We start from the raw sequence: 23,371 nt of genomic DNA on the forward strand, positions 1-23,371 counted from the left end.
TATTTGTAACAGTTACAGTTCTATATTTTACATGAAAGAAATTAAATATAGACTATGGACATTATTCAAAGTCATAAGGTATGAAATTATATTTAGAAACTGAGAAACTCTTTTTAGTTTAATTTTTCTAATATTTTGGTTACAAGCTTTTCTAGATTTAATAGAATATTGCAATTGAGAAGATTGGTATTGAAACAAATGGTAATATAGACATAAAGTTCAACATTTGACCAACTGGTTTTGTATTAAAATTTGTATATATATAGTATAATTATATTACATATATAATATAATTTAATATTAAATAGAATATAAAATTTAAATAAATATTTAATATATATTTAATATTAAATTTGTTACATATTTATACATATTTATATAAGGTTGCAGAAAGAATAGGTAATATATCCTCACCAGAAAAAGTACATGTATTTCTGAAAAAACTGATAATTGTTATAACGAGTAACTTATAAGTGTCTCCAAACTACAAGTACTTTTACTCAACTAGCCGATTAAGCATTAACAATTGAAACCAACAATCAAAACATTTACTAAACACAAAATATTCCCCCGGCCTTAACTAATAATTTATTAAACAATAATTGACCGGAGATAGACACATTAGAGCGCCTTTGCTGTGAGAGCTAACAAAAACTAAAGTCTAATATAAACAAACTACACTTAATTTATAACAGTACGCAACACCCAAATATAATTATGAATTCAGTAATCTCACCAACATAAATCAAATAAAGCAGAAGCAACAATTAGTACTATACAACTACACTTTCTCATTTCCCAGCGGACATCGCTAAAAAATTTCCCGGATCCGTTCGACGCCGAAATTCAACATCTTCGTTTCTTGCCGTAGGTGGAAACCGTGGCGACGATCGCCAACTTAATCGAGCCAAGGAGGACTGGAAGTTCTTGCCGCTGTCCGGTCCAGGCCGCCTAGCCGTCTTCCTGCCCTTAAGATCCATTCACAGCGGCCGATCATCCGCGCCACTGAAACGGTAACGTCGTGTTCGCGTTTAATTTCCTACTTATGGTATCTATACAGCACAGAATGCATAGCGTTCAATTTACTTACCTTAGTCACCGCCGGGTCGGGTGTAGCTATCGATCACGCTTAACCGATTGCGACTGGGGCGAGAGAGGATCTTACTTATCGAGCTGGTTCCCGGCTTATTGTCTAATTTGCGTTGTGTTTCAGGCGACGCGACCAGGCCAGCAAGTCGAGCGGAATAATTGGAACGGAGGAGTCGGTCGTGCGGAGAAGCAGAATCGGTCCAGTTGGGAACGGTGCCTAACATCCCTTAAGGCCGCGCAAGGAGAGCCAAGGCAGAGGCCATTCAACTGTCTACGAGCGAACAGCCCGGGGATTTTTACAACGTCGGAGTCTACCTACTCCCTACTCTCTTATATTCTTCTTGCTCTTCTTCTTCTTCTTCGTCTTCTTCTGCTTCTTCTTCTCCTTCTTCTCCTTCTTCTCCTTCTTCTTCTTCTTCTTCTTCTTCTTCTCCTTCTTTCTCTTCGTCTTGTTTCTTGCAGGATCTCCGGCCTTCTTTTTCTATGCCCTTCTGATCTCTAACCGGCAGCGGCGTGGCGAGCCAGGGGCCATGCGTGAGAAACTCGCAGCGGATCACGCGAAATTTCTCTCTCTCCCTCTCTCTGTCTCTTTCTCTCTCCTTTCTCTCTCTCTCTCTCTCTCTCTCTCTCTCTCTCTCTCGTCGATAACGCGAGAAGAAGACTCGAGCCGAGCTGATCCTGCAACCGTTGGCGTCGTCCAGCGGGGAATGGGCTTCACCGCATAGTCCATTCGAGGATTCTCTCGTTCTGTTAACTTATCGGTGTCCTTTAACAATAGAGCTACAGGATGGGTTGGAATGAGCCATTTTTGGATTCTTCTGTTACAATTATAACAAAACGATAACTAAAGGAGTAAGCGTAACAAGTTGGAACAGGCCACTGCAGACTCATTTGAACGTTTTCTGAAAAAGATTAATATTTCACTTGGTAACCAATGTAACTGGATATTGAGATTAAGTATTTCCTATTTAAATGCTAGAGATTCCAGACCCTTAGACAAAAGTATGATGTAGAACTATCCACAGACTGAACTTCAGGAAAATACATACATTACCCTAAAATTCCTAAAGGACAGTAGATTATATGGTAAAATATAATAAATAGAACCTACCGTTGCTAATGATCGAGAGATCGATGCAATGTAAAACTCTTGCATAAAAAAGATAATAGACCCTTCTCTGGAAAAGTACTAAAGAAATTGATTTAGTAACGCGCGAACTGAATTATAAGTGAGCTATTGTCTGAATAGATGTTGTTTTAGAGTTTCTATACGAAAATTAGTAAAATTTGTTGCTCGTGTTAGGGGATCAAGCGTGAACCCTGCAAATTTTGAAAGATTTGCAACATCCAATTTGAAAAATTGGAAGATTTCAAATGAATGGTATCTTAGCGCTGTTAATTGTTGACTGCAGGTTTTTATGCTGTTGTAGCAAACATAATTATCTATCAATAGGTTGTGTTTTATAAGTTTTAATTTCGCTTGTAACGTAACATTCCGCCTGCCAGTGGTCATTTAATCGGTTTTTAAAAATTAAAAAAAATTTTAAATTAACTATTAAAATCCCTCTGTAGGAACTCTTTAGCAATTTTTCAATGGCAAAGCAACTACAATCATAAAACAAAATATTCTTCTAAATAACATACCAATTTTTAGCCATTGTCATTTAAAGGAAAACTGTTAAGCCACTTTTCAATGTAACATAGATATCGAGGAATCTATTAACAAGCATCTATGCATGGATAGGTAGATAAATAGGTAAATTGTTAAAAATATCTTTGACGAATTATAAAATCTCAGAAAAACTAAAGAAGAATTACAGAAAATCAGTTTCTGATTTTTATGAGACTCCCTGCAAGAATTTATAGCTGCATAAAGATCTGTTTTTTATTTATCATGGAAAGTTGATATCAGATATCAACCTAACATGACCAATTTAGTTAGGACATCATGCTAATTTTCCTGCGGATGAAATAGCTTCGTTTGACCTTGTCAAACGTCGAAATGACGGTGCAAGTGATAAGAAAGGGTACAGTACCTGCAAAAGTATTATAATATGGTCATAGAAGACTTCATGAAAACTGATAGTGTGTTGTGTTCAGTTTTAGATGCAGCGGCGAACTAGTAAGAAGACAAGACATTGGAATCATCGTGGACCTTGCCAGAGATAACCATTGTCAGCTATACTTGATGATACTAACCCGTAGATCCGAACTTGTGGGCTTTTTTATATGTATACCGCAAGCTCCTATCTACCGGTACATGTAGTCAGGCCAGCATTTAAGCTTTTCGGCGGAACCTCTTCCTTCTCCTTCACACCCCTCTGCCCTCCTGAAAGCAAGCGGCACACTTCCGGTTCTCAACGGGAGTTCGGACCTCTTGCTGAAGCCAGAGACCGATATCACCGCGGCAGAGAGAGCAGATCCGAAAGAAAAAAGTGTGTCGAGTCTGCTGGAACTGGAGAGTGCGAATTCCTCCTCTCTCAACAATGGAACAGCTCCTCAGAAGTGATCTGCCTTCTCTCCGTGACAACCAGTCTTAGAGGTCAATGTTTAGAGTGTAAAGTCTAAGTTTAAAGAGAACCCTTGCCATCAGTCTAACGCAATCTTACTTATATTTAGACTTTAGAACGAGAAGTTTATTCCTTCAGTCTACAGTCTACATATAACGTACGGTAAAGCTCCGTTTACATGAATGGAATCCTTTCGATCAACTGAACATCCTAATAGCTTCACCTTTGATTAATTCAAATAAACGGAGTTCTACCGTTATTCACTAGGTCGAATCATAAGTTACTTCCGTTTATCTTCTAATTTCCATCTGTCCAGATCCGACAGTTAGAGATTCTGAATAGTTTAAATTAATAACTATTTAATTATTTTCTTAATGTCCAAGACGGAAGTTATTTATGACTAAACTCTATAAGAAGGAACACTCGTAATGTCGCTAAACGCTCGAAGGGTTAATTAAAAAGAGAACAAAAGTAACTGCTGGATTAAGAAATGTCCCACAGAAGAGGATGATTAGCGACGACGCCTGGGTGAGGTAGTAGGTTGTATAGTAGGGAATGGAAATTCGCGTGATACGAAGTCCACTGTACAACTTGCTAACTTTCCCGGTCGTCGACGCCACAGCGTTCCGTCGTCCAAGACAATGCCATCGAGAAGAAAACGCCGACAAGTGTCATTGCGAATAATTGTCAACGCGTGTGTGCGTGTGTGGGCTTACACTCGAGGAAAGTAAAGAAACGACTAAAATTATATTCCATTAATTTCTATCCTGAATCACGAGAGTACGAGATGTGCACGTGTAGACTCCTGTGAAAACACGCCTTCCATGGAAAATGGTCTGGGGTGGTCGTCGTTTTGAATCAGGTTCTTCCCCGGTCAATAGAGGACCCGAGAGAATCGAGCGTGTCGATAAGCAGGCTCGACGTTCAAAACGACGGAGCACTCTAGATATGAAATTGCAAGGGGTGTGTACATGGCTCGGGGAATCCCCGTAAAGGAATGGACAGGGAAAGGCTCGGGGAATGGAGGAGAGTGATGGTGGGTGTGCGCGCGGGAAGGAGTGTGCTTGCAAGCGAGTGAAAGGGAGAAAATGAAAGATGAGAGAAAAAAAGGGCAATGGCAGGCGGGCTGATTGTAAAGCCTGCCGCGTCGCCGGTCCCCTGAGACCCTAACTTGTGACGTCGCGACCGATATCTCACAGGCTAGATTCTCTGGTATTGGCGATCAGTGCTGCCTTTTGCCGATCAAAAGTCAGTCCTAGCATCAGAGATAAAAAACAAAATAAAATGAAAGGCGGCCGAATACGTCGACGCACGCTTTAAGCAACGAAGTCGAAGAGACTCGGTATTTCAAACGTCTTTATCCGCTGCATAATACACCCTGGAAAATTTATAATGTCTCGTTTACAAATAATATAATGATTCGAAACGTACGATGTTACTTTTTCTTCATTCGCATTCCGTGAATACGTTTTACTTTTGTATACGTTCAGAGAAATGGCTGGATGTATTGCTTTTGATTTTGAAAAAGAATTATGTACTTATTGAAATTTCTGGTGAGTTACGATGTTAGTACCAACTTTATAGTGTTCAAGCTTTTTGTGATTAGAGATTCCTATCTTACCAACCATTATCGATTTTAATGGTTACACGTTTTGAATTTAGGATGTAAGGTTCATTCACTTTTCATGTGTATTTCTTTTATTTTATTCTCTTGTCAGAAAAATTTCTTTTGAGAATGTTCCTTTAGTTACAAATTTGCAAAGAGTTAAAGTGTTTATAGCTTATGAAACATTAACAGTATTATTTAATGTTTGTGCATTTAAGAATTCAAATTATTGCTATGATAGATTGTAATTAAAGAAAGTGCCGAAGTGTTTAAATAATATTTCATTTATTATTTAACAATCAATAACCACAAATTCTGTTGAGTATATCCTGACGGTAGATGTCGGAACTACTCATCGGATGTAACACTTATTCTCATTACCGACGTTACTTCTAAACTGTACAAAAAGAAAATATAATTCGATATTCCGGAAACATAAAATGAATAATCAAATAAAGTATATTTAATTTTTTTTTATTAATTTCTATGTTTCGATGTACAGTTCGATTGTCTCGACAATAACCGTGTAATTTCCACTGAATATATACAATAGTTGATGCAAAATACTCTGGAAGTACCATAAGGTCGTTGCAGTAATAGAAAAATATTCGATCAGAAATATCTTCTACCCTCGTCCACTAATCGACCCAACTCAGCGGCCGAGTAGCCCAGTACTTGCTTAAGATCACACACAAATTTGTACACGAACCTCTTTCCATGAACTTTCGAAATCATATCTCCGTCGTAATAATAACGCAACGCTCGGCTTAATTTTTCATAATTCATAGAAGGTTTATTCTTTCGCGCACCCCAAAGCTGTGCAACAGCTTCCGGTTGATTTAATTTGAATTCACCCTCTGCTCCCACCCACTGAATAGCTCCTCTATGTTCCCGATCGGTTAACAGCTCTAACAGAAACTGCCACAATTGTATTTGACCACTATTAACTGAACGGCTGGAGGTTGCTATCGTGATTGGCGTAGCATCGATATTTTCGAGAGGAACACTAACTACACGCGCCTGCTGATTCACCAAAGGTCTTGGTTTCGTGGCCTTCTGATTTCGAACTTTTATGGACCTGTCCGTGTTGTTTTCTGTGGGTGACTCTGGTGAATCTTTTTGCACAACAGCTGCAAGAATTTATACAATAAGACTATCCATAATGAAAACAATGGTTGAAATTAATCGTTAGAACGAGTTGAAACATACCAACGAATTTGCATTTCCTAAGTAATTCTAAGTGAGTCCAAAACACTTCGCCCGGATCCAGCGGTACTTTAGCTTGAAACTCCTCAAGTGTGAGGTTACACAATTGTTGTCCCGTAATATTCCAGTCTGCTAATCTTACAGAAGCCAAATTGAACTGCCTAACTGCCCACTGAAGCCAATGCTTCACGTGGGTTTGTGTCCATTCCTTAGGATCGGCAGGAATTTTTAAACGTTCCTATAATATTGATAAATGTATTAACAAATTTGTTTCTAATCCAAAGAATTTTGTACTTATTCTTAGCAAAAATTATACCTGCTCTTTCTTATATTGTGGATCAACCATCCACCTTATAACATTTCGTTTATTGTCTTCATTAACTGGTGCAGCTGCTAAAGAACAAAATTTATTATAAAAACTCTAAAGAATGGACAAGATATTAATACATACTGGTATTCTCCGCTAGTTCTATATAATCTTCAGCAGGCTTCAAGACATCTACTATATTAATACGCCTTTGAGTTGCTTTTATTTGAACATTTACTTGGACTAACCCTTCACCTTGCACGCATTGGTCAACCAGATTCTTGTGACTCTCTAACTGGAGGAATGTTCATAAGTAGGAGAATACTATTGGCAAACATAAAATTTGAATCATTCAGTTATATTTGTTTACCATCTGCGCATCTTGCAACCAAAAGGAATACTCTGTTAATTCAACTCCTAGCCTTTGTTCCAATAAATTCCGTAAGGTAGAGAGAGGCTCCCTTATGTCCATATGTTGTATCAGGACACCTTCGTTACAATCGTCTCCGTTCGCGGCACCTTCTAAGGCAAAACTAGGTTCTACTTCTAAATCCGAGCTTTCCTGTTGTAACTGAGCCATTATATCGTCCTCCTGGGGCAATATAGCTTCAGGTTCCATTTTGATACGTTTTATCATGGCATAATCAGAATCATCATCCGTATCAAAGCTATAACAGATAAACAAAAGATTGTTTAGCTAGTAGTATTTTAATGTGACAGACAAATATTTCATCGGACTTAATAAATATTTTGAGAAAACTAACCTCTTGTCAGAACTTTTTCGCCTGTTCCCTAAATCCATGTGAACCTACTATAATTGTCAAACTGTGATACGTGAAATTAATGTCAACTTTAACCTCTGAAATATACGAACGTTCACTCTACAAAACTGACGGCCATTTTGTAACAGGTGCATAAACGTAAAGTGACAAATACATAGATACACTACCGATACAGTTTTAAATGATGAACAGATCCTTCCTTAAATACAATTTAGGACCAAAATCCTTTTAATTCAATCGTATTAAATGTATTCATATATTAATACCTTATCTGAAAATTGGAATTATTTCATTTATAAAGTTCTTTCTATAATAACCTCCATTTTCGCTTTACAAAATGGAACTCCTCTCTTAATTCATATTATTCTATGATATACCACAGAAAATATAGAAAAAATAATCGCACAAATTAGAATTATATTTTTCTGCAAGCGTCCACTAGTAATTTGAACGTTTCGAAATCAATATTATTAATTAACAAATATTGCTTCTGACATGTTCAATTAATAATTAATTTTTAAATGAGTAATGTCATAGAATAAATGCTTGTAGACGTCATATCTAATGATATTTTCTATTTATAGTTTTGAAATACCGACACTGTCAAAAATACTTAGTAAGTATTTATACTTGCATAGACGAGGTACAAGATAGACATAATATGCAATGTAAAATTTGATCACGCGCTCTCGGGGTCTCAAGACCCCCCCCCACAATATTTGTGTCGACCCAGTAATATTGACTTAAGCTGGTTTTGTATAGCAACGCTATAAGTGACAGAAATTAGAATGAAAAATATTGCTACCGTCTTAGGATGCATATTTATAGACATTACAGCTTATGGTAATTTTTTACTAGGACTTCAGAGTCTTAAGACCCCTGTACCATTCCGGTATCACGATCGACGTTACCGATAATACAAGACTTAAAACTTCAACCCTTTGCACTCGAGAGGCGACTCTCAATCACCATTTGATTGAAGACAGCAAAATTATAAAATGAAAACTTCAATATAAAATGTTGAATAAGGTATTAGCGCATAAAATATAGAAATAAAACAATTCTACTCCTTAATTTATGCATGATATTTCTTTATGTATGTTGCAAATAATATTGTTATTATTTCGTCAGAAAATAATAAATGTTTGTTAAACGATGCAAGTAGTATTTATTCAACAGAACCTCATAATAATGCAGTATTTATCAATACCCAAACGTAAATACTGTGATAAATACAATTACTATATAAATTACAGTTATATAATTTATATAAGAAGTTATTTTAATTTAATAACATTCTTCGATAATGTATATACTAATATATATACTAATGTATATACTAATAGTTTTTATTTTAATAATTGAAATTTTGACAAATAAAATTGAAGTTCTTACTGTCATATTACTTTTTATAGGCATTTATTCTACATTAATGATTTAATAACGATTCTTAACAGAGAATTGTTTTACAGCAATTTAATAATTTTTTATAGGTACATAGTAAGATATTATCATTCTGATTCTACACACATAGTCGATGAAGTTGTGTAATTGGAGAAACTATCGCGAACCTCTGGCATCATTCCAGATTCAAATATAATATTTCTTTTTAAGTTCGTTAATTGCCAACACTTAAATGTAACTGACTATATTATTGTATGTACAATTACATTATGTAATACGCTTAACTCCTGGAGAGTTAAACGTAGAGCTTTTTTAATTTGAGCCCCGCGAAGTTAGTACTTTCGAGCTTTTGAATTATTTTGGGATGGCTGAATTTCCTAGAGAGTTAAATTCTGAGCTTTTTTAATTTGAGCCACGTAGCAGGGGAGCGTTCGGGCTTTTGAGCCATTTTTGGGAAAGTTTAAGATCGAAGAGCTCTTAGTTACAGATCGACGAAGACCCAAATATCGAGCTTTTGTATTTTGAGCATTGTGGTATTAGAGCTTTCGAGCTTTTAAACCATTTTCGGGTGTTATTTCGAGTGTTATCATTGATTTCTTCTCGGGACAGTTACATGTTACAAAGTCCAAACTAGAGACCCCCAAGAGAGACCCCCAAGAGAGACCCCCAAGAGAGACTCCTACTAGAGACCCCCACGAGAGACCCCTACTAGAGACCCCCACGAGAGACCCCTGCGAGAAACCCCGTAACCGGTATGAGAAATTCCTCCAATTTGTAGCCATTGTGTCGGTAATGTCAGTTTCTTCTTTTAGTTAAAACCAATTTCAGTTTGTATTAAAAGTAGTTTAACAATACATTTTAAATTTTTTTGTTAATATCCGTGATATTGTTTTTGTAAATATTCAGTTAGAAACAAACCGTCATAGGAGTTAGACACAAATCATGGATTGGTGCGCCATCTATTCGGAAGACGCTGAAACTTCTAACCTAATAGTACCAGTTTTTCTCCGCTAGATGATGCCAGCAATGGTGGCTAAGGAAAGACAAGGAAACATTCATGTAAGGGAGGAGGACAGACATGGTTGATTGGTTGCGCCTCCACCTAATGGAATCAAGCTGCTACTATTTGGCTAGTAGTTTCAGTGCTCCGGTAATAGGTGGCGCCACCTGGCGGAGACAAGCTGTTATTATTTGGCTGGAGGTTTCAAGGATTGCTGAATAGGTGGCACCTATGACACAACAAGGGTTTCTCACACCCACTTCAATAATCTTTCACGACGGTTTAAGGTGTTTCTCACACTGATTCTTCTTCTGTGACGCCACCAAGCCGGGATAAGTCAATGGAATTTTAAAAACTCACTTTTTTTAAAATTATTATGAATATGAACAATTAATTGTAACATTAAATTCATTGCATAAAACAAACGTTTAACTCTGTTCCGAATTGTAAAAAGGAAAAATAAAATCGTCACCACAACAGTTATACAAGAAATTATTTTGACTAATTATACTGTAATAGAAAATTCTTCGATAAATTATATAGACCAATAGTATGTTTTAATTAGTGAAATTTTGGCAAGTAATATTGAAGCTCAATATACATTTTTATAAAACTATAACACTTCTAACAAAATTGTTAAGCATTTAAGATTGAAATGTATAGCACATTATTAAGTATTATTTTGATCTTAGATGTAATGATTTTGCTTAAAACTGTGTAAATATAAATAAATAAATAAATAGAAAGCATGTTCTTTTACTTTTTTTGTCTGAATATTACATTTCTGTATATACTAGTAATTTCGTATGACATTTATCGGAACATTAAACAGAATTCGCAATTTTAAAGTGCGTAAAGTACATCCTCATCGTTTATCGCGCAATGAGTTTTTCTATTTGGAAAAAACAGAGCTGCTGTCCCATAGGAATTTCAAAAATTATTTTTCATGAAATGCAAAAAGCTAACGATTTATCTGAATTATGCACTAAACTAATGAACATATTAAAAAGTACACAAGTTAATACTCAAACTACCAGATTCCTGATGTCTTCTTTTTGCAATTATTGAAAAGACGATAAATATTTCCCTGAAAAATGATTAAACAGATTGATTTAATACGAAAATTGAATTATAAATCAATTAAAGTCAACAGATGCGCTCTTTGAATTTCTGTAAAGGAATTTCAAACAGTCAATTGAACTGATCGTTACTTTTTTTAGTGTTAAACAACACTCTCCATCATCCAGCAAGAACGTAAATAATGTCTAAATAATACATACCTGCCGATGATCGCATATTTCATACTTAAATTATAAAATTTTGCAGCCAATTAGCCTAACATAATCCCTCACAGAGAATATTCCACTCGGGATAATGTTAGTTGCCCAGATCTCGCCGCGTGGAGGTTGCTGCGAGCGGAGACCCTGGGAGGTGGGTGGAAATTCAATTCCACCGACCTCCCGTTCTACATCGAAATCTTATCTTTAACGCACTTATCGTTAACGCACTTATTGTTAACGCACTTAATTAAAATCTCACGACGGCTGTTTTCTTTTTTGGATCTGAAAAGTAGTATCCCACGGTGGACGATCGATGTCTTCTTTCGCAATCTTAATTCTAACTTAGTTTAGCTTAGCGGATAACTTAAATTATTACAATAATCGCAGTACAGGGAGTGAATCAAGGAAGAAGTCCTTGATTCGATCATCAGACGAATCAGAAAAGAAGTCTCTGATTCAGCAAGAGCAAAGTCAGGGGTTACAATCTTAATTCTAACTTAGTATAGCCTTAGAAAACTATACATGGGTCGCAGTTGGCGAACAATTATCGGACCAAAAAAGGACATAAATACAAAGCAAGAAAGAAGTCCTTGATTCGTTTGAAACTAAAGTAATCAGAGAAGAAGTCTCTGATTGAAAAGCAGTAAAATGAGGGTGACGCGAGTAATCCGCTGTGAACCCAGTCAGATCCACCGCGCTGAATCACGATGCCCTCGCCTACGGATCAGAGGATGGTCACGGGCCAGTGCCAGATTCCCATTAACTTCAGAATTCATAAGAATTCGAAGTAGGATTCCAACACTGACTGCCGCGATGGACGATGGCGCGAGCACCACCGCCCTACAGTGCGCACCACCGGTAACCTTTCAGCTCAGACACCGATCTCGAGCACGGCGGACCTGGCTGGTTTAACGAACGGCCGATCACTTGCACAACATGGCAACGTGAATCGTAATAAAGGGAGACAAGCGAATGAAGCTAAAGGATAATTGCTCGCCACGATTTTATATGGATCGTACAATGTCGCAGCCGATCGGCCCAGCATTATCCTCGATAGGAATTACTCTATCGGGGATAACGCTGGTTTCCAGGCCCACCACGAGGAGGTTGCTGCGAGGGACCCATTTCCGTTCACGAATTAACTTAACCCCTTGCTCTTTCATTTCTTTCTCAACCGCGATCGATACGATTATTTTGGCAATCGTTTATTGAAGACAAAATTCTGGGTATATTCTGTGTCGTTTATTGTGAAGTGTGATCATTGATGACAAGAATGTTTAATTGGTACTGGAAAGAATCGAGTAATATTTATGCTTAATCCTTTGCACTCCGAATTTCACATTTTTTCCTCGATAACTCTGTATTATGATATTTAATTTGAAATGCTTTTGAGAAATTAGTTTGTAGAGAGCAGTTTAAATGATTCTTCTTAGTAATAATATTGAAAATAACGTACTAATATAATTTATTTGAAAAATATTGACAAAGACACACAACAGTGAATAAAAAGGGTTACATTTTGTTTGAAATCTTCACCGTGAGTCCGACACAGTTATTGCAAAAGCAAAAGGTTATTACAAAGTTCTTTCTGCGAGATTATCCGTCTTATAGTGACAATATATAATAAATAATGATAAATGTAAAGTAGTTTAAATAGTAATTGAAAGACTGCGAATTTTTATGCATTTCTAGGAAATTTTAGAGCTGCACGGAATGCCCACAATGCGGAAAAACATACGAGTATGAAATATTCAAATCTTGGTGCTGTTTTGCAATGTTTGCTTTGAAAAATAATTTTCTATTACAATTCTATGTCTTCAATTATATTCTGAAAACGTTTTAATTTGCATAAAGGTCCACAGTCTGACAATACTAATAAATAAATAAGTAGCAAGTAAAGTAGTTTACAATAGATGTGGAATAATAGTAACGCATATACATATAACATATATACAATCATTACAAGTACCATAATTATTAGTCAGGTGATTTAAAAATAATTGTAACATCTTTTAAAAATGGCATTCAATTGCTGGGAACCTACACTTGGTTCCAAATATTTTTCGGGGACATAAAATTTCGCAATATTATACGATTTGATTCAAAGATATAAAAAAACTGTGAAACGCGTTATTTCGTTAAACTATTTCATAAAACGAGGAGTTGAATATAAAACACGAACACGAATGGTGCTTCATCAATCAGAACTCTAACTTATTCAGTGTAAAATACAAAAATCACGCGTGCACCTTTATTTCTTTTTACGCAACTCTACATGGGGAATTGCGTGCAGCCATTTTAAACTGCGAGGGACAGATGCAGCCATTTTGGCTACTGCGAACCATCATGCGGTTCGAGCAATGGTTCCAGCATGTTTCTGGGCATTTTCTAAATCGCAACACTAAGAAAACGCGTTTAATAAATATCGCAACACTAAGAAAACACGTTCAATAAATATTTCAACGCTAAAAGGAACGCATTTGACCAATATTACAACTCCAATTACAAAAACAATCGTGACAAACCGCGATCATTCAATATCACGACACTATAGAAAATCAAAACCGATTACACTTTCATTCGCAACGCTATCGCCAAATAAGAAAACAATATCAAATATAATTGAGTGTTACAATAATCTTAACAACAAACGCGATTTGTCTTCATCATACGCAACTCTATCATTAAAATCATTTCAGGAAACAACTAAAATTGATTTCAATCAAAATCATGATTACATTATTTGCAACGCTAAGTCAAATAGTAATGTTTCTTTCGCAACGCTAATTAAAAATCGCGAAATGCCCTGGTCGATGGGGCGACTGTGGCCAGCCCAAATTAACTACAACTACAACTACTAGAATTAATGCCAGTACAGTGACAAAGTAGTGACATGAAAATGACGCTCCATTTACATGCTAAAATGGAGCGCCATTAATAGTTGCCCTCTTGAGCGACATTTTGTCGGGGCCTCTTCGGCATATAGCTTCTTGCTTTCTTCGGCAATCTGCCATTCCTGTGAAATAAAGCTGCTCGATATCGAACCGGCATAATCAACACATCAAAAAGGATCGTCAATCTTGCGAAAGGACTACAGATCGATTTCGTAAATTTTGTAAATTTCGTAGAAAGGAAAAGTGCTTCGCGTTTTGTTATCTCGATTATCATTCATAAATGCTGCTGTAAATTAATTTAATCCGTAAAAGGACGTCTCTAAATATCTGCAGGTTATTAACTATCGACTCGGATTCTCGAAATTTAAAATTGACTGCACACACGTAGCGATACATTGTTAAAATATTCATCATTCAGCATTATTCAGTGAAATTTGTATTCAATTATCATTTATTTCACTTGATACAAATTTTCAGATTTGTCGATTATCGTGTTCGACAGAACAAGAGGAAGAAAAGGAACAAAAAATGCGCACCTATTTCGTCGTCGATTTGTTTTTATTTATTTAAATTCAGCAAAAAATAGGAGCAATTAATACAGATGATTATCCTGAAAATGCTAGCTAAAAAATTGTTAATTTCAAGCACTAACGGGCTAAGATTTTCTGATTTTCTTCCAAAAATGACTCGAATTATTTAAAAAAACGATTATAATTTTCTATAGATAAGAATATGTTTTAATATGGAAACGTATTATTCTTCAAAGAAATATAAGTAATAAAAATTGAAATATAAGAATGAATGACAGAAAGAATGACACTTGAGCAACATTTTAATTAGAACTAATCTGATTTGAATAAATGATAAATATTTTAAAACCCTCGAGCAACACCTTCGTCGAAGCAAGCGTTTTTAAAACGGAAGAAAAAGTATTTCATCATTGTTACTTCGACTCGTGTGTCTGCCCGTCGCGAATTATTTTCTTGTACATTATTCTAGTATTACATTCACGCAATTAGACGAATTTCAATGCGAACAAACGGTAACATTAATCATCGATCATTAGAATCCTAGTTGAAGTTTGAGAATAAAAAATCAGACACAAAATAATACATTTATGTAAGCAATATATCAGCATATTTTGGTTTACTCTCCTTAACATTTACATTTAATAATCATATACGAAACTATATAACTTCTTGCAATTCAATAATAAATCACATTAATGCAAATTCTATAATTAACTTTAAACACGACGTACAAGAAGACCCTATCCTATCTAACAAATACACAAAGAAATGTCACTACTCTCGGGTATAAAACATAACCGAGGTCACTGTACTCGCAAAATCAAAAACTACTAAAATAGTACTACCAGTCACCGGTGCCATTACGGACCTTTCGCCCTATGACATGATCGGTAACCGGAGTAAAAAAAAAAGCATGCGACTCACCGTTCGTTGCCACAATCCGCACAGAACTCCGAAAAAACTGAGATGTATGGTTTATCCTGGGTAACCACCGATCAGCATCCCACAGCATCCCACAGCATCCCACAGCATTGACTAATACTGGTAAACACTCTTCAACATTGTCCAATATTGTTCAATAAAATTTAACACTGGCAAGCACTGTTCAACATTGTCCAATACAGTTCAATAAAGTCTAACACTGTTCAACATCGTCCAATATACCTTACAATAAAGTTTAACACTGTTCAACATTGTCCAATAATATTCAATAAAGTCTAATACTGTTCAAGAAAACCGAATGAAGCCACAAGAAGTCCAACGTCCACGTTAGAAAGATGGTTCACAGAGAGCTCCTTCGCGACCAACTCACGGTCAACTAATACTGAATCATTTGGAATCATCATCCCTGTTTACCAATTTTCGTCCCTTATCGGTGATATTCTGCGACTTCCGGTCGTACTCGCTACCGGTCCTCACTATTATTACCTGCGGCTATTTACATATTGAAAGAATCTAAGGAATTTTGGGCTATTTTACAATCTGCGAAAGGAGTTGTTCGCTTAATCCTATTACGAATGATTTCCCGGAAGACCCATGGTAACTGCGCGTTCATAATAAAAATCGCGACGGCCAAGCGATTATTAAATTCCTGGAATTGACCGACGATGGGTTGCAGTCAGTACGAAAACATTTCATTTTGTGCGTATTAATCATTGGAATTTACACTGTATTATCATTTATTTTACCTTTTTCGGAATTTTAATGTAGCGGAAACTGAATTTAATATTCACCGAAATCGATGGCCACTATTGCAATTTATTTGCAATTTAATTTCTAAGTTTCTCTTTACGAGTTATAAACCATTTTACAATTTTAAATTACAATTTAATAGGAACACCGAATTATTAGAGAAAAGGTGCAGAACTTGATTACGTATGATTCACAGTGAACTTGTGTTGTTTTTCGAACGTATATTATTATACGTAGAAAGAAAGGAAATATAATTATATAATAAAAGCAGTGTCCTGTTCAACCGTTTGCACTCGATAATATTATAGGAAGTTTGATTTCTTTTATTAATTGTAAATAAAACAGTTGCCTACATAGCCCTCTTTAGGCTAGGTAGAAAAATGAAAATGAAAAAGGAAAGGAGAATAAGAAAATTATAGTATCTACAGTAGGAACTTTGTGTTTGAAACGACAAACTTTGCCGTCCAATAGTTCGACCATTTTACCATGGATGGCGCCATAGACAAACCGCGTGAACTCCCATATCGGTAACATTTATCTACCAGTTTGGGAGTTTTACCGCCGATGGCGCCACCAGTCAAAACGCAAGTTTTTCGGAAGCAGATAATTCTTGCCGCTATATGCATTATGCAGTATGTACATGACGGTAAGAATTATTTGTTGCATTCGATACATTATGTACTACACTGAAATGAAAAACGAAATTTCCAACTGCGGACGATACATCTTTCATTTGTTCAGCTTAAGGCTAACTTGAAAGAGACTTAATTAAATTATATATCACTTAAATAATAGAAAAAACAGAAACTACGTGCTGATCTCTTGCTGTTTGAGTAATTAAATCATTCGCGTGCGACTTGGTCTTCAATACATGAAGATTTCATCTCGCCGAAATGTCGATAGTCCTCCGCAAAGGGTTAATTCTATCTTAAACTATATACAAAGACGCTGCGTATGTCGAAGAATTATCTAACACTAACTGTACCGTTAGTTTAAAATTTCATTGAAAATTCTGCGTTCTCTTTCGTTCATTTAACTTTCATTCAATTCCTATTCAGTGTTCCGATTTTTGTTTTTCCTTTTGTTCCTATTACCAGCAGAAAAACTTTGTCGTCAAACTTGTTTACCGTCACTTTGTAGCCAATTATTTAACTGGTAGGAATGGTATATAAACGTAAAGTTCTAGTACTGTTACCGTTAACTGACCAGAGTGAAATCAATTTGTTAAAATCGCGAAATTGTTAATTGGCAACGTGCTCAGGTAAAAATTGGAGCAACTATTGATCTACGCATCTTGATTATGCAACATAACGTACAGGCCAGGATCGCATTTCTCAACATTTTATTACTGAAACTTCTCATTGCACATATACATTATTATTACAAATTACCACTGCTGCATCTACACGAACATTACATACATTCATAATATCGTATAGAAATATTACAAACAGGTACAAAAACTACTCTACTTTTTCCTTATCATACGTTATCTTACTTAATCGTAGATTACAAATTACTGTCGTTTCGTAAGAGATTATCATTTAACAGGAAGCTGCTGTATCTATCCAGCTCCAAGTATTAACCCTATACTCGCAAACAATTTCGAACATTTTGTCGGAAAAAATGGAATATATTTTACAATACTCCCTCTCTCTCTCTTTCTCTCTCGCTCACACACATCACACGCACACGCTCACACACACACTCTCTCCCTCTATCTCCCTGTGTTAGAAAAATAAAACGGGAAACTTTTAAAAATTAATTAATACAATGTCCTGCGGATTTAAAATTCCATGTTCCTCCACATCCATCGTATCGAAAATAAAGGTTTAATCCTCCGTCGGGTGGAATACAGGTCCAACAATGTATCGATCGTTCGATTGATTGATTCGTTCGTTAACCGATCAATTAATTAACTGGGTACTTGTTCATCACAATGGACGCTACTTGCGGCTATGTACAGTACTCGTCTCGTTTCTCAATTTACAAATTCACCACCTAACCCCTCGGCTGCTTGAAAAACTCCTGCTTCCAAAGATTCGCTGTCACTCTATCGGAAAACTTGTCCACCCTTTCGCACTCCCGACTAACAATTCTCAAGTGTTCCGCAGCTAAGAGATACTCGTAACTTGATTCGTGTAAAGTAAAAACGAAGGAGCCTCGACCAATCCGAATTATCGATGTAAAATTAATATTAACATTATGACAGAGATCCTTAAAACAACGGCGAAGAATTCGGAACTCTTCAACCGCCGGTTGGCAGTGACGTTTCAAGACGCTTCGTCCCCTTCAGCGGTCGCGCACAAGGCAGTGCAGTGCATGAATTTTGACATGAGTATATTGGACGTAAACAAAGAAACAGAAGATAGAAAAAAACAAATGAAAGATAAGAAAACACCATTATCGCAACTCAAGGCACTCGAGCATTATAAATTCATAGGTACGAGCACTGAGTCGTGTAATGTTACATGTTTTATTCAAATCCTAAGTCTTTACATGTCTGCTATAGAAGAGATCATTGTTGAACCGAATAATAAATTAAAAAATATACAATTTCCAAGACAATTAATACTTTGCTCGCGCGTTTACCACTAAACAAAGATATCCCTCTCGCTTTGATAACGTTCTACAATTGTTATTGCGTATTCAATTTGGTTCTAGAAGGGTAATACTTTTGAATTTAACTCTAAGGAGATCAGTCGATCTGTTTCAATTTCGTCCACTATTGTCTGTTTAACCATATTCTCGTTAGAAACGTTAAATTCCTAGTCGATTTTGAATTTGAACACCTTTGTCGGACAGTAAAACAAAGAGAAACAAAATTTCAAACGTGAACCATTGTAGCCCGTTGCCAACGCTGTGATATGCATTACTCAAACGAGGATTAGATTTTCATCTCATTATTTCCAATGGTCACAAATGAAAGTCTATTCGCTATCAGAATCTCGCAGCACCTGTTGCATGAAATGCATCGAGAAGGTAGAGAGTAGTTATCGTTACTATTATTATGGCATTGTTCGAGGTGTACACGAGCCGGAGCGTTGATCTCAGAAACATTCGAGTAAAAGAAAATAAAAAATACATCACGCTGAATCGCCGAACATTATCCTGTTAACAGGTGATTTCATGTGACTGTTTGAACGTACAACACTTTTCTGGGGGGTGAGACACGCACACGCACACTCCCACGAGATCAGACAATGCGTTTGGAGTTCGCTTAAACGAAATGGCAATCCAAGGCATCCCCTAACAAAGGTTCAGTTCCTTTTTTCCTTCTTTCGTTCCTTTTTCTCCAAATGTAAAACTTAAATGTCTACAGCCTAAAGCCGTTCCCCGGCGTTCAATCGGGAAAAGAGAAACTAGATATTTACAGGGACTATACAAAAAGAAGAAAAGAACCGTGCTTTAAACAACATCTTACAAAGAAGAAACTTATTGTAGATTAAACTTAGAAGAGACTCTATAAAATACAGATTGGTCCCACGTCTAGATTTCTTTCTCTCTTTTTCTCTTTTTTTTGTTGTTGTTGTTGTTGTTGTTGTTGTGTGTATGTGTTCTCCTCTCTTGCCTTTCGCGAAAACGATGGTAAGCTTTTGTGTACCCTAAAGTGACTTCATGTCGCAACGCTTTCACGTGAGACGAAGTTACTGTACTTGCTTGTAAAAGTTGCTCGGTAAAAAAGCACTGTACTGTATATATATATATATATATATATATATATATATATGTATATATACATATATATGTGTGTGTGTATGTATATATATAGTTTACTATTTACAGATCACTGAGACTACGCTTTGTCAAGCTTTTCTACCCTTTAGAATATATTTCTGTGTCCTCTTCCCTCTGCGACACAGAAAACTGATCAGAAACATTACAGAAGTTTGTCGGAGGTGGCGCAAGAAGAAACATTTTCCACGGTTGGTCCAGTGTCAGAGACTGAGTGTCCAAAAGTTATTTACAAATTTTACAGTGTATGAAAAAAATATAAACACTTATGGAATTTCTATACTGTTATTCTTGATAAAAAAACAGAACTTCGCCTGTGAGTCTCGTCTCATTTTCTCTGACACACGTAATTGCCATATTAACACAGTTTTCAAATTTTGTTACTCTTAACTCCTACACTACCAAAGATCCAAACAGCTTGCTGCTACTAAAAGATTGATAACTAAATTATTTTAGAATAATGCGAAATGAAAACCTATAAATTCTTTACTGGAAGATCAAGTGGAATCAATTGAAAGATATTTCTAAATTTTGGATTCCATTTTTCCAGTCTAAAAGGAGCATAGTGGTTGTCTCGTTGGTTGTGTAAGTATTAAGAAAGCTTGGAGAACATTGTTGTTTTACATTGTACGAAGAAAAAACCTAAAATTAAGTAGACATTTTTCCTCTCCTCTCTTGCAACGAATGACTAAAAACGTATATGTACATATACATACGATCAATGTTCAGTTAAAGGTAAAAATAGAAGAGAAAAATAATTACACGTTCGACGTGAGAGTCGTTTAGCTCCACTGGCCTAAAAAAGAAAACAGAAAAGGAACGAACTCTAGAAAAGTTTTGACGCTACGCTTAAATAAAAGCTAAGGGAGCAATGAAAGAGACGGAGGAGGAGAATAAAGAGAAAAGAAACAGAAATACAAAGGACGAGAACTGTTAATCTGTCGGGAACGAGAAGAACGTATTTTATAAATCAGGTATACGATATTCTCTACCGTCCCTACATATTTAGTAATATATACTACAAAATTTTACAAATTCAGATCGTTTCCCACAGCTGTCGTCATTTTTGTACTCTATACCTGTTGTCCCATAATATTATGCTTCAAATCTAACTACGTCGTTTCACTTATTTGTCAGGTATACAAAACCGGGAAACATTTACAATTATAATTACTTGCAGTCCAGCAATGTATAAAAAAAAGTATAATACATCAGTCTGGCCAATCGCTGACCAAAAAATACTTATCGACTTAACCTATACTCGTGCAAGTTCCTTCTTCGTCCGGATCACGAGCTACGATCATGTACTATACCTATTTTCTGTACGTCATGGAAAATTCAGTTCGTCAACTGTATAAAAAGTCGTTTGAAAGAGAACTAGGTACAACTGTACCTACCTCAATTAAAAAGCAAAAGAAAGTTTTGAACAGTACACACTGTAACTGTCACTGCCGAGGAAAATAATTGATATACCATTTGACTTTTATTCTCGATTGTTGAGTTTTTTTTCCAACGGTGTCGCGATCATGCATCACGATATTTTCTCGGATCTAAGACTAACAATCGAAATTACGTCCGCTTGATAATCTTCCGCATCACAGATGATTCATACTGTGATATTTTTAAATAAACAGCAGTAGCTGTTGGATATGGTAACCAGATTTAAATGGGCTTTCTAGTAATAGTTACTGACGTGTTAATTATAATACACAGATAAAAACAAACACTCTTCTTCAGAGAAGACTGTCTGTTTTCCATACGATACAAAACGTTCAAAACCCGTGAGAAATGACAGTTACATTCGACAAAATGTAAAGTGACATATGAATCGCCCGTTCATTTCGAAGAAGGGCTCCTGTGTCATTGGCCCGAAAATTCAGCGAGAAGCTATTTTGTTCTCGGTGTAAAACTTATAATTAACATCATGATCGAATGTCCGTAGAAAAATAGAAAAAATGTGCAGCTTCGTGATAAAATAAATTCTATGAATCGAACAGCTTCTCGGCGAATCTTTAACAAGCTCTTCCCTCTCACACAGAAGTCATTCTTCCTCGTGGGTATGCTCTACTACCATTCACGAATGGATACAAAATTTATAGATACTCTTATACTAGCGAATGTATGAAAAATCACTTAAACAGAGCGCAATGCGATAGAGATCCCAGTCCCCGATTAAAAGATCGATCGTATTCAAGATTTTCCCTTTACTAAAGATCAAAATAGTTAGCGTATCAACTATTTTCCTCCCAGCGTTCCTCGGATAGACTCATTGCTCTTGCTGTCACGTTTTATAACTACGGATACATACAAAACTAGAAATTTAAGAGTTTTAACCGAGCCTGAGTTCAATCTATCTTAAGAAAAGAGCCATTACCAGCTCCGGCTCGCAGGAGAAGGGGAGCTTTTCTCCTGGATGTCGTCACTGGCTGATATACGTAATTCCCCTGTATCGCGCCTGTTAACGTCTTCTGCCTCTTCGTGGTGGGGCTGAGTTCGTATTCAAACGTTTCTTGCTTGGAGATGTTCAGCTGCATGTGTAGCGCGTCCTTATTGTCTTCTATATCTATCTCATCGTATAGATGTTCTACGATATCTATATCACAGTCTTGGCTACTCTCGTCGTAGCTGTCAGTCACAGAATTCGCTGCTATGTGACTGTGGATAGACTCGTCGTACGTTGTGCTCTCTTCTACAGCCTCGTCGCCTGAACTCTCCGTCTCCTCGGACATGTCCCCACTGCCAGCGTATTTCATCTCACCCCTTTCTAGAAGCTCCAAATGATCCGGATAGATCATCGCTTTCTTGATAGCCAGGGGATCCTTCCTGGACCACTTCTGCACCTCTTCGTCCATTTTCGCCACTTTGGCCGGATTGATAGCCCACAGGCAACCCTTCCTCTGGTTCCCGTTCCCCGCTGGTTTCTCAATCTTCTCGAAACACTTGTTCAACGACAGATTGTGCCTCACCGAGTTCTTCCAACCGTTTGGCGCAGTCTTGAAATATGGAAAGTGTTCGCTGCAAGAAGACACCGCATGAATTAACATCTGAGTTAACGGTCTTCGGTAGCGATAAAAATAACTTATGACCAATTTACAGGTGCTTCTGTAAATTCTGTTTTAAATGCTAATTTATGAAAAGCAATTAATAAAAAATATATAAGAATTATTAGGCCCTATTCATTAATTAATTAAATGTTCGTCAAACATTATTTAAACGTATTTATGATCGTCGCAATTGCAATTATACGTTTCATAATTCTCTAGATTATCTTACAGTAATTTGACAATTAGTGGAACCCACTGAAACTGTCATAACAATAATTACTGCATTACGGAT

General features: G+C 36.4%; 2 protein-coding genes and 1 long non-coding RNA gene across 6 annotated transcripts in view; 1 reads left to right on the forward strand and 2 right to left on the reverse strand.

Moving 5' to 3' along the window:
- Positions 1–1,338, forward strand: part of LOC143174230 (uncharacterized) — a 38,254-nt gene extending 36,916 nt beyond the window's left edge. Inside the window, exons 2-3 of the long non-coding RNA XR_012998028.1 lie at positions 872–1,013; positions 1,214–1,338. This is a non-coding gene — a long non-coding RNA (uncharacterized LOC143174230). The remainder of the gene's footprint in view (positions 1–871; positions 1,014–1,213) is intronic.
- Positions 1,339–5,663: 4,325 nt separating this feature from the next.
- Positions 5,664–7,632, reverse strand: Ets97D (DNA-binding protein Ets97D). Of its 2 annotated transcripts, none has more exons than XM_031974181.2 (6): positions 7,483–7,632; positions 7,089–7,386; positions 6,863–7,013; positions 6,728–6,801; positions 6,415–6,649; positions 5,664–6,335 (listed from the first exon to the last, which is right to left on the reverse strand). In XM_031974181.2, exons 1-6 carry the CDS (start codon positions 7,518–7,520, stop codon positions 5,818–5,820), a joined length of 1,314 nt encoding a protein of 437 aa, XP_031830041.2. In that variant the 5' UTR covers positions 7,521–7,632; the 3' UTR covers positions 5,664–5,817. The 2 variants fall into 2 exon arrangements, with proteins under 2 accessions (XP_031830041.2, XP_031830040.2); XM_031974180.2 differs by having other exon boundaries at positions 6,728–6,804.
- Positions 7,633–17,625: 9,993 nt separating this feature from the next.
- Positions 17,626–23,371, reverse strand: part of jumu (Forkhead box protein N4 jumeau) — a 32,773-nt gene continuing 27,027 nt past the window's right edge. For all 3 annotated transcript variants that reach the window (XM_031974037.2, XM_031974038.2, XM_076364983.1), the window contains exon 4: positions 17,626–23,050. In XM_031974037.2, coding sequence (XP_031829897.1) covers positions 22,381–23,050 — 670 coding nt within the window. In that variant the 3' untranslated portion in view covers positions 17,626–22,380. The remainder of the gene's footprint in view (positions 23,051–23,371) is intronic.

Source organism: Nomia melanderi, chromosome 2 (assembly GCF_051020985.1).
Source record: "Nomia melanderi isolate GNS246 chromosome 2, iyNomMela1, whole genome shotgun sequence".
Taxonomy (NCBI): domain Eukaryota; kingdom Metazoa; phylum Arthropoda; class Insecta; order Hymenoptera; family Halictidae; genus Nomia; species Nomia melanderi.

Excerpts from the sequence above, each read along its gene's own strand:
- Ets97D (XM_031974180.2), bottom strand. The coding sequence starts at position 7,520 with ATGGATTTAGGGAACAGGCGAAAAAGTTCTGACAAGAG. Across the intron at positions 7,014-7,088 it reads GGTTGCAAGATGCGCAGATG|TTAGAGAGTCACAAGAATCT; the intron begins GTAAACAAATAT and ends ACATTCCTCCAG. Across the intron at positions 6,650-6,727 it reads CACAATATAAGAAAGAGCAG|GAACGTTTAAAAATTCCTGC; the intron begins GTATAATTTTTG and ends TCAATATTATAG.